Here is a 14,462-nt window from a genome sequence, read left to right as displayed (position 1 = left end):
TTAAGTATTTAGATTCAACTTTATAAATGGTTATATAAATTTTACATTTCATAAATTCTTTATAAGTTTTAGTATTTAATATCTTTTTATATATAAATTCAAACAAATTAACTGTTTCGATTGATTTATACTTGTTTGGGAAATAAATTTTTTTCAATTTTTTTTTTTAAATCATACACTTGTACTTAAAAGTATAAAACAAAACACAATTATTTTCAAATCGTTGGAAGCCGGCAAGCCGCAAGATCCATGTCGGTCATGCAATTCCCCAATATTCGACACGTAGGCAATGTACATCCTAAAATTAGTGGCTCAGAGTGAAAGCCAAATTAAATGGGACCCAGTGTTCAGTTTTTCCCTCTTGAGAGTTGAGACCATTTCCCGTTTCTACACCAAAACAATGAAAAGTTGAAACTTGAAAACATCACATCCTCTCAAGTCTCAGCCATTCCTCACTCATCCCTTTTAATAATTTTTTTTTAACGTATTTAATAAATTTTTAATAAAAAATAAAAATATTAAAAAAATAAAAAATATTTTTTACATAATAAATAAATAAATAATATTTTTATATTATTATACTCAATTATAATTAATAAATAAAAAAAATTATTTTCTATAAGATATCAAAACATAAAATTATTTTTATTTTTTTATAAAACTTTTTTAAAAAATAACTCGGTAAACATTTTTTTTTTCAATAATTTTTGTTTAAATAAGGCATAATTTAATTTTTAAATTTTTACCCAATAATTAATTTAATCTATAAATTTTAGATACTATAAGTTTGGTTTCTAAATTTGATAACTACGAATTTAGTTAGTTTTTTCTCCGCTGATCTAGTTCACATAAAATTTATATATGTAATTAATGCCATTACATTACACACTAAAAGTGTGGTTGGATATAGTATTTTGAAATTTTAGTTTGTTTTAAATAAAAAAAACACTGTAATTAAATTTTTCTAATTTTAAAATACTTTGTTTAATTAAGATCATTATATTATTTGTATTTTTAAAAAATTTAAGAAGCAAAATGAATATTTCTAAATTTCAGTGACTAACATACATGTTCTCATATTTCTTGTTTTTTGGTTCAAATTCTTCATATGTATTTCAATCAAAACATGGAGGATTACATAGAGTAATTAAGAGTTTGATGAGTATCATAACAATATTTATTGAGGATTTATTAATAACCACTTTTAAGTTTTAATAAATTAAATGTAATATAATTTTAGAATTCTTATTTTCTATTAGAACTTTTTAATTCAAATAAGTATGCTTAAAAATTAAATAATTAAAATATAAAAGAAAAAACTTTTAATTCATATTTTATTCGATATAAATTTAAAAATGATTCATTTTGAACAATTTTTATTAGACACTTAGTGGAAATATATAAAACAACCCGGTATAAAGATTGACTCATGAAAATGTTATTTATTAGGAAAATTAGATAATAAAGTTATAGTCTTTGAATCAGAAATAATTCTCAAACTTATAGATTTAGATAGAATATTAATTTAATAATAGTTTGTTATTTTTTCTACTACGATAATTATTACTGGAGAACATTTATGGAGCTTATCCAGTAAAAATAAAAATGAATAATTTTATATTATTAAATATAATTTTACACTATTAAAAATATTAATAATAGCTAATTAATAACTATAAATTATAAAATTTACTGACGTTTTAACATTCTTCTTTAGAAATGGCAATACCATTTAAATCTGTAGGTACCTACCCCACCCTTATTTACTCTGGGTGGGTTTTTAGCGGGGCAGGTTTTTGGGAGGGGCGGGACTGAGTCGGGTTTAGGTAATACCCGCCCCTACCTGCCCCGTTATATATATATATAATATATAATTTTAATATATAATATGTATAATATATGTAAAATAATTAATAAATGATTAATAATATTGTATCATATTTTAATTTTTACTTTAATTTATGTTACGTATGTGATGATGGGTATATAAATTTTAAAATTTAATTTTATTTAGTGGATTTTAATAATTATAGGAGTGGGTAGAGGCGAGGCGGGTACCCACAGACACGAGTTAGAGTTCAACGTTTTACTACGCACAAATAAAAATAAAGCAAATTTTATGCGAATTGTTATACGGCAAAACAGAGTCGGGTAGAGCAAAAACCCGCACCTACCCGCCCCGTTATCACCCCTACTCTTTTTATAACCGTATAATCTAAAATTTATTACCTAAAAATAATTATATTGTGTTTTCTCTCTTTATGATTTTTCAAATAAAAAAATTTCTAAAAACCCAATTCACGGCTACCTCTAACTCTTCAAAGATTTGAGGCTCCCATTTTGATTATCTTTTCTCTCCTTTCTTCTTTTCTCTTCTCATCTTCTCCTAGCTAATTTTTTACTTTATTTTAGGCTAATGCGTTTCCTTGATTTTCAACGTTTCAATAAATTTCTTTATGTTGTTTGATTCTCCTCCTTTCTAGTCTATTTTTCTTTTCTTTGTAGGTGGGGTGATTATTTTCTTGATTTTTCAGTTGGATATATATATACTTTTAAATTAAAAATATATTTAGATTTGTTCACATAAAAGGAAAGAAAAAAAATGCATTTCATCATGTTACAATATATTTTGTGTTAATTTAAAAATTAACCAAACTCAAAATTGTCATTATTTCTGTTCTTTAAGATTTTATGTGTATCATAATTATATTTAATTATACAAAATAAAAATTTTAGTTATTCTTAAGAAAGATGATTAAATAAAAGATCCTATTTTTGGTCACCAAAAAAAAAAAGATCCTTTTTGAATTTATATCTTTAAAGACTTTTGTTGTTAAGTCTATAAAACAAAAAATTTAAAAAATCTTTTTGTTATGCACATTTCAAATTATGCAAAATAGAAAAGAAAAAAAGAGATAACATATTATATATCATAATTCAGTCTCTTTGTATAATGAAACTTACACTCAATTTCTACTATAACATTAATAAAATTTATATTATAATTTTAACAAAATTATATTCACCAATAATACTTATGAGTTACAACTTATTTCGTAAAATTTTCCTAAAATTTTCACCAAGCTCAAAAATTAATAAACTTCAATCTAATCTAATCATCTTTAAGTGCTAATCCAATTTAGAAAAAAAAAACAACTCGGTTCATCTACCTGAAGCTATCTTTACAAAGATAAAATAATTATTGCTTTTTTTTTTTATCTATCTCTCTAATCTTTTTTTTCTCATGACTTTTGTGTCTGATTCCTCACATAATTAACATTATTCTTTTTTTTACAGGAACATATAATAGAAAGAAAAAAAATACTAAATACACTAGTATTTTAATAATTTTAATTTTAATCGTTGATTTTAATTATAAAAAATATATAATATATATTTATAATTAACAGTTAAAATTATTAAAATACTGATGTTACAGGTATATTTAAAAACTTTTCTAATAGAAAATATGATATTCAATAAAACTCTAAGAAAAAAAAGATGGAATGCGAAAAAGTTAGAATATGTTCAATATTTACTCTCTTCTTGAAATCAAAATCTGGTTGATTGCCACTGTATAGGTGAGAAAATACTTAAATAAAAATTAAATTCGGCATTTCCTAAATTTGCAACGTTATTGTAGGGACGTTGGGCAAAATGTGTCAGTTGTGATAGTATACATTTTAATCGACCTTGCACCTCCTATGAGTGTCAAATATGCAGATGCGATTTAATCATTGTCCTTGTGTGATGATGCTGTAATTTCCTTGATTCTTTTATCTTTGTCCCCAAATTTGATGATTCTTTTCTTTAGTGTATGGACTGATATTTTTGCTTCAAATTGTTTCGCTTTATTCGAACTGTATTGTTTGTTCAATGTGCTATGAAAAACTGATCTGCTATGCTTATTGTTCTGTTTGGGCTAAATTGGATCTGCATCACTTACATATTAATTCATATAATCATACCAAGTGTATATTGGCATTAGTCACCAAAATTTATGAGAATAAAATATATAAAATATATGTTAAAATATAAATTATACATTAAAAATAAATTAAATAACAAATTATTTTTAGTGATTAATTTATATATACACATAATATTTTTTGTAAATTATATATACCATATAGCCTTTTAACCTAATCAAATGTTTTTCATCATATAATCATATATTATTGTTGTCGAAACTCAATACAATTACCTCATTTATAAGATTGATAAATGTTAAATGAATTTTTGGATAGTTCACTCATATCAAATTAATAATAGGAATTTTAACTCCTGAATTACAGGTCACTGGTCAGATAAATTTTATGCGTTTAAATTTTAAAATGTACAACTTGACAAGCGTACAAATTAACCTTTTAAATAATCGAATTGTTCTTTTAAAACTAATAAGTTAAAATGTACATGGTCTGTAATTTTTAATATAGTGTATGATTATAGTAATAAAATAATTTAATTAAATTATTCATAATTCTTAAATTCTTTTAGTAATATAGTGACCAAAAGAAACAATTTTAAAATTTATTTTATCAGTACCAAAATTTTAAAAAGATATAGTAATTTATTAAAAATAAGCAAACTTATTTAGGGTATTTTTATTTGAGAAATGTTATTTCAGTAACAAAAAGTATATCCACAATTAACTAAAAATGAATTATGTAAATTGTTCTTTTAAATTTTTTAATATTTATCAACTAAGAATAATTTGAATAATCTATTTCTCAATTATTAGTCGTCTTATTTGTTTTAGTTATTAAAATAACATTTATGGTCCTTGTTAATAGGCTTCGTCCTCATCTTGCGGATATTGTTGGCCCGCTTCAAGGAGGATTTATTCCAGGACGAGGAACTCCTGACAACATCATTATTGCTCAAGAAGTCCTCCACTTTATGAAGAAGACTAAATCAAAGAAAGGCACACTGGTCTTTAAGATTGATCTGGAGAAGGCTTATGACAGAGTTGACTGGAGGTTTTTAGCTCATACCCTTAAGAGTTTTGGTTTTCCTATTCCTACACTTAATTTGATTATGAATTGTGTCACTGCTTCTTCTTTATCTATTCTTTGGAATGGGAGTCGTCTGAATGGCTTTACTCCTAGTCGAGGTCTTAGACAAGGAGACCCTATGTCACCCTATCTTTTTGTGTTGTGTATGGAGCGATTGGCATGCTTTATTAGTCATCAGGTTGATTTGGGCTTGTGGGAGCCGGTTGCTATTTCTAGAGGGGGACCAAGAATATCCCACTTAATGTTTGCGGATGACTTGCTTCTATTCTGTAAAGCTACAAAGAGACAAGTGCAAAATGTGATGTTGGTTTTAGAGACTTTTTGCAAAGCATCTGGGATGAAGATTAATGTGGAGAAGTCTAAAGCACTTTGCTCTAAGAATGTCTCTGCAACAAGGAAAGAGATTTTCACTGGGATATCCTCTATCAGATTTGTCCAGGACTTGGGCAAGTATCTTGGAGTTACCCTTAGCCATTCTAGGGTGACTCGTTAAACTTTCAATGGTGTCTTGGATAAGGTTCGGAGTAGGCTAGCAAGCTGGAAAGGGAGTTTACTCAATCGGGCTGGTAGACTCTGCTTGGTTAATTCTGTTGTCGCCGCTATTCTCACGTACCAAATGCAGGTCTCTATTTTTTCCAAAGGAATCATTAGTAAATTGGAGTCTATGATGAGGAATTTTCTTTGGAAAGGACAAGTTGATGGAAGAGGATTGAATCTTGTTAGTTGGAAGGTACTAGTTACTCCAAAAAAATATGGAGGTTTGGGGATTAGAGATCCTTATTGTGTAAATATTGCTCTTCTTGTGAAGCTAGTTTGGACTTTTTTCCAGCAGCCAAACAAGCTATGGGTCCAATTGTTGGATGCCAAGTACCGATCATCTCTATATGACTGTTTTAGTTATCCTAAGAACAAGGACTCTCCCATTTGGAGGTGTCTTTGCAAGGCTTGGGAAGTGTTGAAAGATGGGTTTGCTTGGTGTATTGGAGATTTGAACCAGAATTTTTGGTTTTCTAGCTGGAGGAGAGAAGGACGGTTATCTAATGAGATGAATTATGTTCACATTTCTGATTCGAATCTCCGGATACAAGATATTTGGTCGGTTGGTAGGTGACATTTGGATACTCTTTATTCTCCTTTATCTCAAAATCTGAAAGGTAATATTCTCTCTTACAATCCAGATGAACAAGCAGGTCCGGAAGTGGGTTGGTATTGGAGTGGGTCTGCTGCCAAAGTCTATAACTCACGCAATGGTTACTTGTGGTTGTGTAAGCAACTGTTTGGTTGGGAGGAGCAGGAGAATTGGCTTTGGCTTTGGCGTCAGCTTGTTCCGGAAAAGCATAAGTTTTTGGCTTGGTTGTATCTTAAGGAGGCTCTTCCTACTGCAAGTTTTCGCTTTAGAAGAGGGATGCCGTCATCGGATAGGTGTCCAAGATGTCTTTCTAGGTAGGAATCGGTTTTACATTGTATTCGGGATTGTCCAAAAGCTCAACTTGTCTGGCATAGGTTGGATATTTCTTGTCATCCTTTGGATTTGAAGAACTGGTTCTTGTATCAGAGCAGAGAGCATCCGTTCAAGTTCTTTTCGGGACTTTGGTGGATATAGCGAGCAAGGAATAATGACATATTTAATCCCCATGAAACTTGGCCTCCGAAAAAAGTGATTTGTCTACATTAACTTCAGAAAAGGAGCTTAGGAATATTTTTGAATTACAACGTATGTCCCTTCCCTCTCCTCTAAATGGTTTTTGGAATCCCCCATCTATTGGTACTTTTAAGATTAATTGTGATGCTAGTTATTTTGGTTCGGGTGATAGTGTTGATTTTGCTTGTGTTATTAAAGATTGTAATGGGAGTTGGCAAAGGGAGTATTTGGGAATGATTGAGAGTAATAGTATTGTTCAAGGAGAATTGTTTGCTATTTGGTATAAGTTACCAAAAAAAACTTGTAACCGCTAAAGTGCAGGTATAAGTGCGGCGCATGGAATCAGAAGTCAGAAGACATATTGGACGAAATGAAATTGGTAATGCCGTAATGGTAAGGTTGGTAAACTAATTACTGCTAATTAGCATTTAGCAATGGTAGTGGAAAAACTCGTGTTGGTGACAAGGCAAGCCATCGTGCACCACACATACACCTAACCCACCACCTTCGCCACATCACATCCTCACCACAACATTGTCACATACACACATACTCTACTCTTTCTCTCTCTCTCTCTCTCTCTCTCTCTCTCTCTCTCTTATGTTTTCTGTGGCCACATGAACTCCAACAACACCACCTCCAATACTCAGTCAATGGTGACACCAACGCCAACTGCCACAACCGCCACCACCGCCACTGATGCCTCTGCCAAGAAGGTCAGAAAGCCTTACACCATTACCAAGTCCAGAGAGAGCTGGACTGACGAAGAACACGACAAGTTTCTAGAAGCTCTTCAGCTGTTAGTCTCTAATTTCCATTATTCTATTTTTATTTCTTATTTTCTTTCTTCTTTTATTAGGACAAAATAAAATTGCATTTGTATGTTCCTTGTCTTGTTTTCGTGGTTCTTATTGCCAATTTAGAGTTTTTTTTTTCCCATCATCCTTAGTATCCTTTTAAGTTCAAATACCTGATTTAGTTGACCTTTTTTCGCTGAGAGAGAAGAATAAGAAAATAAAAAAGAGAAAAGAAAGAGAAATTTGTCCTTAGTATTTGTAGTTCGCTAATTTCAGATAAGAATGTATTTTCAATTGTTTAATTTTACTTCTCACATCTCACAGTTTATGCTTAATGGTAAAAAAGCAGTGTGATTGTTATATATAATGTTATGATTACATGCTGAAAATTTAAGCAAAGGCTATTTTGATAACAAGATTTCACAAATAAGCCTTGCTTTTAGATTCTGATTGATTTGCTTCGTACTAATTGGTTAAAATTATGTTCTTCATTTCAAATTTTTAAGTGAAGGACTCTGCATTTCAGTTACTGATATCTTGTGGATTATTCAGATTTGACAGAGATTGGAAGAAAATTGAAGATTTTGTAGGATCCAAAACAGTTATTCAGGTTAGGAGATTGCTCTTCGGCTATATTGTTCAGTACTGTTTTCATGCTTGTATTCTATTTGGTCATTGTTTGTGACTCACTATTAACTTTGCAGATCCGAAGCCATGCCCAAAAATACTTTTTGAAAGTTCAAAAGAATGGAACAGTAGCACATGTTCCTCCTCCTCGCCCTAAGCGCAAAGCCGCACATCCCTACCCACAAAAGGCATCAAAAAATGGTTTGCTTCTATATTACATGCTCATATTCTCTCCTATGAATTCACAACCTTACTAAGTTTTTGACATGAGTTTTTGGATTTCCAGTTTTGATGGCACTGCCAGCATCCATTGCTTATGCTCCTTCGACAAATGCCCTTGCACCTGGGTATGCCACATGGGATGAAGCTTCTCTGCTGGTGAACACCGGATCAAATAAATCATTGACCTGTCAAGATGAACTCAGCAATCTTCATGGAAACGAAGGCATGCATATTTCTTTTAAATTATTGTTTGTTTGATGTTAGTATACTATGTTGGCTGTGTTAAATGGACCTTTCCACAACTTATTATGTTATATGACGTTACTGATTCAGCTGATATTGGATCGAAGGGGATAACACAGATTAGTAACAGCAGTCTTAATGGTGTCGGGAACTCAACTAGAAAGCTATTGTCTTCTGAGATACCAAAGCAAGGGAAACCAGCGCCAGTTATTCATGGTAATCTCATGTATATTGACTTTTATGTCTCGTTTGTTTACAAGTTGAATTTTAGCAATGGATGGTGATATGTCATTTTGGTCATGTTTCACAGGTTTGCCAGATTTTGCCGAAGTTTACAGCTTCATTGGAAGTGTTTTTGATCCTGATACAAATAACCATGTCGAGAAGCTGAAGGAAATGAATCCTATAAATTTTGAAACTGTGAGTTGAATGAATCTTCTATTCATTTTGTTAAATGACATGCTGACAACTCTGCTCTGTCACAAGTAACTTCAGATGTGAAACTTAGTGGCATCATATGATAGAGATAGATGCACTTCGAAAATATCATTAACATACTATTATCGAATAAAGTAAAACTTCTAGGATTTATAGTAAATTTATAATGGATATGTGATGAGGATATGACGAAGAAGTTAATCCTTATGTGGTCCCTAGTAGCATAAAATGATATAGCTGTTCTTTAATTTAATTTTTGCTCCTGAATAACATTTTTTAATGATTGAGTTTGTCAAAGCAAGATTTGGGAGGACTACTTGATTATATCCATGTGGACAGAATTAAATCAACCAAATTATTTGTTTATGTGTTATGAGTTTTCTGTCAGTAGATTTGTGCTTGGATATGGACTAAAGATTGATGCTGTTGTTAGTCACTGCTAAATGTTCTCTAACATTTTATTTAAGGCTTGCTAAAATATTCCTTCAAATTGAAAATTACCATCCCTAGAAAATTTCAAGAACTAGGCAGGTCATCGCCATCAGGTATAGCTGCTAGGTTCTTGGTTAAACTTGTGGGCCTATGTAAACTTCCAGTACATTGATGGCTAAATAAAGCAGTGGTTTCTGTAAAGAAAAGGAATATTAAGCTTTCTATCACTTCGATTGGCAGCAAAACATAAGGTTGATTGTCCCATTCATTTTTTTCTGTGTAAAGTTTGTTAGTCTATTTATATAGATATACTAAGGCCATGTCAGCTATTGGTATTTTGGCATGATTGCTTTCCAATAATTTCCATTGGACTCATTCGTAAATTTTCCCCAATTCATCTTCCTTACCTTCCCTCATTTTTGCATGCAAGTGAATTTCTTTTCAGTTGAAATGATAAATTAATTTTAAATTTCTGGTTCAGTGGGAATTGACTTGCTTGTATTACTATTGTTTTGCAGGTTTTGTTGTTAATGAGAAACCTCACTGTCAACTTGTCTAGCCCTGAATTTGAGCCGATGGTAAGTTTTGAAATCAATTCATGAATTGATTATATTGTTTGGCATCAAATTTGCAAAGAAAAGTATATCCCTTTTGAAAAAATGGAAATATAAGATACTCCATGAACACCAAATAAAAGCCATCAAATCATATATCATGCATATATTCATATGTTCACATATTTTTCCAACAAAGTAATCACCACCAGAAAACCAAACTTTTCCAAACAGAATAATCAAATTTGCTATAGCGAAATAATCAAACGTTTTTATAGCAGCATAATCAAATTTTTACACTAAATACATATCCCTATACGGTGGCTGATTTTTTGTGTCCATATAGTATTGTTGGAAATCAAATTGTATTGTTTCCTGTTTGCACTGGGTTGTGCTCTGATTGATCGTATTTACTAGCAGCAGTTTATCAACATGAAATGCAACGTCCAAAGAAATCCCTGTGACATTGCTATTTTTAGGATATGCAGCACCATTTCCTTCTTTTTTTTTTTTTAAATTTTCTGAGCAAATAAAGTATGCACTCTGTTTTGATCCTTCCTGTGTGGTTCTGATTTCTGAATCCTGAATAACATGCTTTGTTAACTCAATATGAACTTGTCACAATAGATAACCTTTCCCCACTACCCACCTGATAGCAACAACAACAAAGACTTGTTTCACTAGGCGGGGCTGGCTAACCTGTCAGTAATACTTAAATATATAAAGCCATAAGCCATGCATACAAGTGTTTCACTTTCTGTTACTATAATATGTATTTTAATGTTAAGAAAGAAGTAAATTTTGCTCGATTTATACTCAGCCGTCGTGTTAAAATTTGGCAACTTAGGTGAGGTTAGTATATTTTAGACAACTAGAGGTGAAGTTAGTGTAATCTGGGTAAATCTGGGGGAAGGTGGGTGCAATTTATCCTAATAATAAACTTTAATAAATGTCTCACCTTTTGTGTTGGCCTCCCCCAATATTCCCATTCCTCCTGATTGAACTAGTTTATAGATATGACTTGGATGAAAACTTTATCTGATATATTCTTTTATTTTATGTCATTAAATCTGAGATCTAACTGGTTTATCTTTATTTTATGGTTTAGAAGAATGTATTATTGTCAACATATGATATCAATACCATGACAGTAGGAGTTACAGTAGGAGTTACAGCAGGAATTGATGTCAAGAAGCAACCGAATGACCTATCATGTCAAACTGTTTAACTATTAGCAATTTGTTAATTTGGTAAGTATTTTTTTTCTTTATCTCCTTAATATTTTAGTCGTCTTCTGATTCTATACCTGTTCTTATCATAACTTCTTATATTATATAGTTAGGTAGGTCAAATTTGGAAGGAAGACTTGGGAGAATTTGCTTAGCCAGCAGTGAATTTTGATATTGTTCTTGCTCTAAAGCCTGTAAATGTAACCTTTGTCCTTTGTAAAACAATAGCCAGAGATAGTGTATCAGTGTATGTTAGAAATGCTGAACAGAATAATACATTTTCAGCTTTTTCTAAGGTCCACAGCAATTGTTGTATTGCAGTGATTCTTGTTGCTATATTTTTAGAAATATTGTCTTCTACTAGTACACAGGGTCAATATATTAAAATGTTTGTAATAGTATATATATCTGTATGAAAAAAGCAGAGGAAAAAGAGGAAAAAGGATGCTCTACTTGTCAATGTTTTTATTACACTTGAGATTGAGAGGCTCGCGAAACGGCGAAAGTGGCAATCATGATCAAATGAGTAAAATGGCAAGAACATAATAAAAACAAGTCACAAATTCTCCTTCTGTTTCACAATTCTCACTACAAAATGTGAAAATGAAAGCGAAGCTCATTGTTGGCAATTTGGATCTTTTAGCAAAAAGGAAAAATAATTTAGTATCTCTTATCCATTTTAGGAAAATAATAATAAAAGAACAAGAATAAATAAAATCAATGTGATTAATTGGAAAATTAGAATGAACTTTTATGTTTAGTTCCATTGAAGGTGTGAAACTACGCAAAGTTTAGTGGTTTGAAAAGTGTGCCTTCATGTTCGATATGGACTTGCATGGGACTTTCGTACATGTCTATACTTGTCCTAGTGTCATGTATTTTTTTCTCCCTGTATCTTTCAGTCTAGCAAATCAAGCATTAATCTGTTGCGGATTTGAGTTCTATTTAAAAGTGTCATTGGTCAATAGATTATTACATACATAAAGAAAAATTCGAATCTCCGATATTTTTTTATGTCTTTTATTTCTAGTCTCTATCACTAGTTTGTTTTTGTTAACTGTTGAAGTAATCAAGATCAAGATTTGTCTTTGGTTCAATTATAGATCAGTCAACTAAAATAATTCTTACCGCGAAAGTGGGAATATTGAAATCGGTTTTCTTTTGAAATAAGTTTTGAGGGCTTTTCATTTATATAAATATAAAAAAATGCTTTAATTCGCTAAATACGCGCCATGCAAAAGTGTTGTCAAAATATGCATGGCCAATTTACATCAAGTCCTAGCGAAAATGGATTTTGCCACCATTTCAGATGCAACACCCACGAAATGGAGCCAGGCATGTCAGAGCCACTTCTGATACAATCGTTCGCAAAATGGGAGGATGCCTATTATTTCTGCTACATCACCCGCAAAATGAAAAAGTTGCAGCTCTACAGCCATGGTGTGGTGTGGGTGGCACATGCGAAATGGGCACTTCAAGACTAGTACCCACAAAATGGTGCACCCCAATCTTGGTGTACTACATGTGAAATGGGGTATTTTGCGTATAACATATGCAAAATGGAGTGGATATTGCACCCTATATAAGCATTAAGCATTAGGGAAGCATTCGACTCATCTACACCACCACATTTGCCACCTTTTCCTTTTCTTCTAATTTGTTTTCTTTCATATCATCCTTCTTCTCTTTAAGAGTATTTCATATTAAAATAGGTGTGTTATGACATGAAAATACTTACATAATCATATAACCGAATGGAGAAAGTGAGAAACCTTTCATACATTTGAGGATATCAGGTTTGTATGTGATGATTTACTTTGGATAATGATTATCTGTAAACATAGCTGCAACAACAGAAGAACTTGATTCTAATGAATATTGGTGTAAAACACAAATAAATGATAAATAATTCATACTAAATTAATTATGAGAAAAATGATTAAAAAATTAAAATTTATAATTTGGGAAAAGTCTTGGTAAAAAATTTAACTTTGCAAAATATTATTAATTACCAAAAAATACGTATTGGCGTCAAAATTAATTGTATCGGCTTAAATCTGTCCAATACTACATGTGACAAATCTAAAACTATAAAAATGACAAGAAAAATATTTAGAATAGAAACTTAGCCATTTATTTTAAAGATTTTGGTACAAAGTGGGGTCAACAGGCTCAAAATTGTGAATGGGCCCATATTGACCTAAGCCCATTATATATAAACTCGTCACTTGGCCAATTCAGCTCATTCATTCCTTCAAATTGAGAGAGAGAGAGAGCACTATTCCTTCTCAAACTTAAAATCCACATAACTTCCAAACCATAGCTCCGATCGAAGAGCTGTTTGTAGCCATACGACCACCTCGTCATCCTCTTCAATTCTATACGACTTTTACAATGAGTACTCTCAAGAACTATGATCCATTTTTAAATTTTCCTTTAAATTTGTGTTTTGGGTATGTGTGTGTTGAGATTTTGTGATTTTGATGCAATACAGAAGTTTTAGCATGGATTGTAGCTGGTTTCTACCCAAGTTTCGAACGGAATAAGGTAAGGTGACATTTTCCTTCTTTAAACCTCCATTTTATATGAACCCTAGGTTGAGAATTTGGTGAATTTGAATTCAATAGAGTAGCTTGGATTGTTTGGTTGATCTTCGTGCGAATTTGGCACTTGGGTTGCTTGCGGAGCACTTGGTGGAGGCTCGGTGGTGCAAGTTAAAGCTTGGGTCCTTTTGGAGGGGAAATTAAAGAGTTGGAAAACCGTTGTCAATAAGGTATGGGTTGTAGTTTCGGATAGACATTATATAAGGTTATGTGAAAATCTAGGTTAAACGCCCTAGGATATTGTTGAATGATAATTGTGGATGATGGTATATGGCTTAATGTGTATGATTGTGTTGAATGATGTGATATGTTGTGAATTTGAGAATTGAAGTGTTGGTGAGTAATAAATATATGTCTAATTGAATTGATGGATGTTATGTTGAATTGCCTATGAAAGGCTATGATATGAGAATTTGGGCCAGAAGCCGTGATTGGGTGAGGTATCCCTATCTTGGTAAATTGTGATTCATTGTTGAAATAATGAGATTTGGTTGAAAATTTGATGTGTTGTGATTTTGTCCCACCTACGGTGAGGATGGTGGCGTTGTCTCGCTCATGGATTAGGCAAGTTGAGGATGAATGATTCCATCTCTTGCTGTGATAGACAAGTTGAGGATGAAGGATTCTCTCTCTTGTGTTGTGATTATGATTATGATTGTA

General features: G+C 31.5%; 1 protein-coding gene across 4 annotated transcripts; it reads left to right on the top strand.

Moving 5' to 3' along the window:
• Positions 1-7,046: 7,046 nt before the first annotated feature.
• On the top strand, positions 7,047-11,668 carry LOC130960327 (protein REVEILLE 8-like). 4 transcript variants are annotated; one of them, XM_057885709.1, is made up of 9 exons: positions 7,047-7,456; positions 8,007-8,064; positions 8,159-8,282; positions 8,368-8,526; positions 8,637-8,762; positions 8,857-8,966; positions 9,935-9,994; positions 11,082-11,220; positions 11,313-11,668. In XM_057885709.1, the coding sequence occupies exons 1-8, from the start codon at positions 7,275-7,277 to the stop codon at positions 11,196-11,198; spliced, it is 936 nt and encodes a 311-aa protein (XP_057741692.1). In that variant the 5' UTR covers positions 7,047-7,274; the 3' UTR covers positions 11,199-11,220; positions 11,313-11,668. The 4 variants fall into 4 exon arrangements, with proteins under 4 accessions (XP_057741692.1, XP_057741690.1, XP_057741691.1 ...); XM_057885707.1 differs by having other exon boundaries at positions 7,049-7,456; positions 11,079-11,220; positions 11,313-11,666; XM_057885708.1 differs by having other exon boundaries at positions 7,049-7,456; positions 11,309-11,662.
• The last annotated feature ends 2,794 nt before the right edge of the window (positions 11,669-14,462 follow it).

The sequence above is a fragment of the Arachis stenosperma genome, chromosome 2 (genome assembly GCF_014773155.1).
Source record: "Arachis stenosperma cultivar V10309 chromosome 2, arast.V10309.gnm1.PFL2, whole genome shotgun sequence".
Classification (NCBI taxonomy): Eukaryota; Viridiplantae; Streptophyta; class Magnoliopsida; order Fabales; family Fabaceae; genus Arachis; species Arachis stenosperma.
Note: the sequence above shows the minus strand (reverse complement) of the source record. Positions and strands in the feature narration are given on the sequence as shown.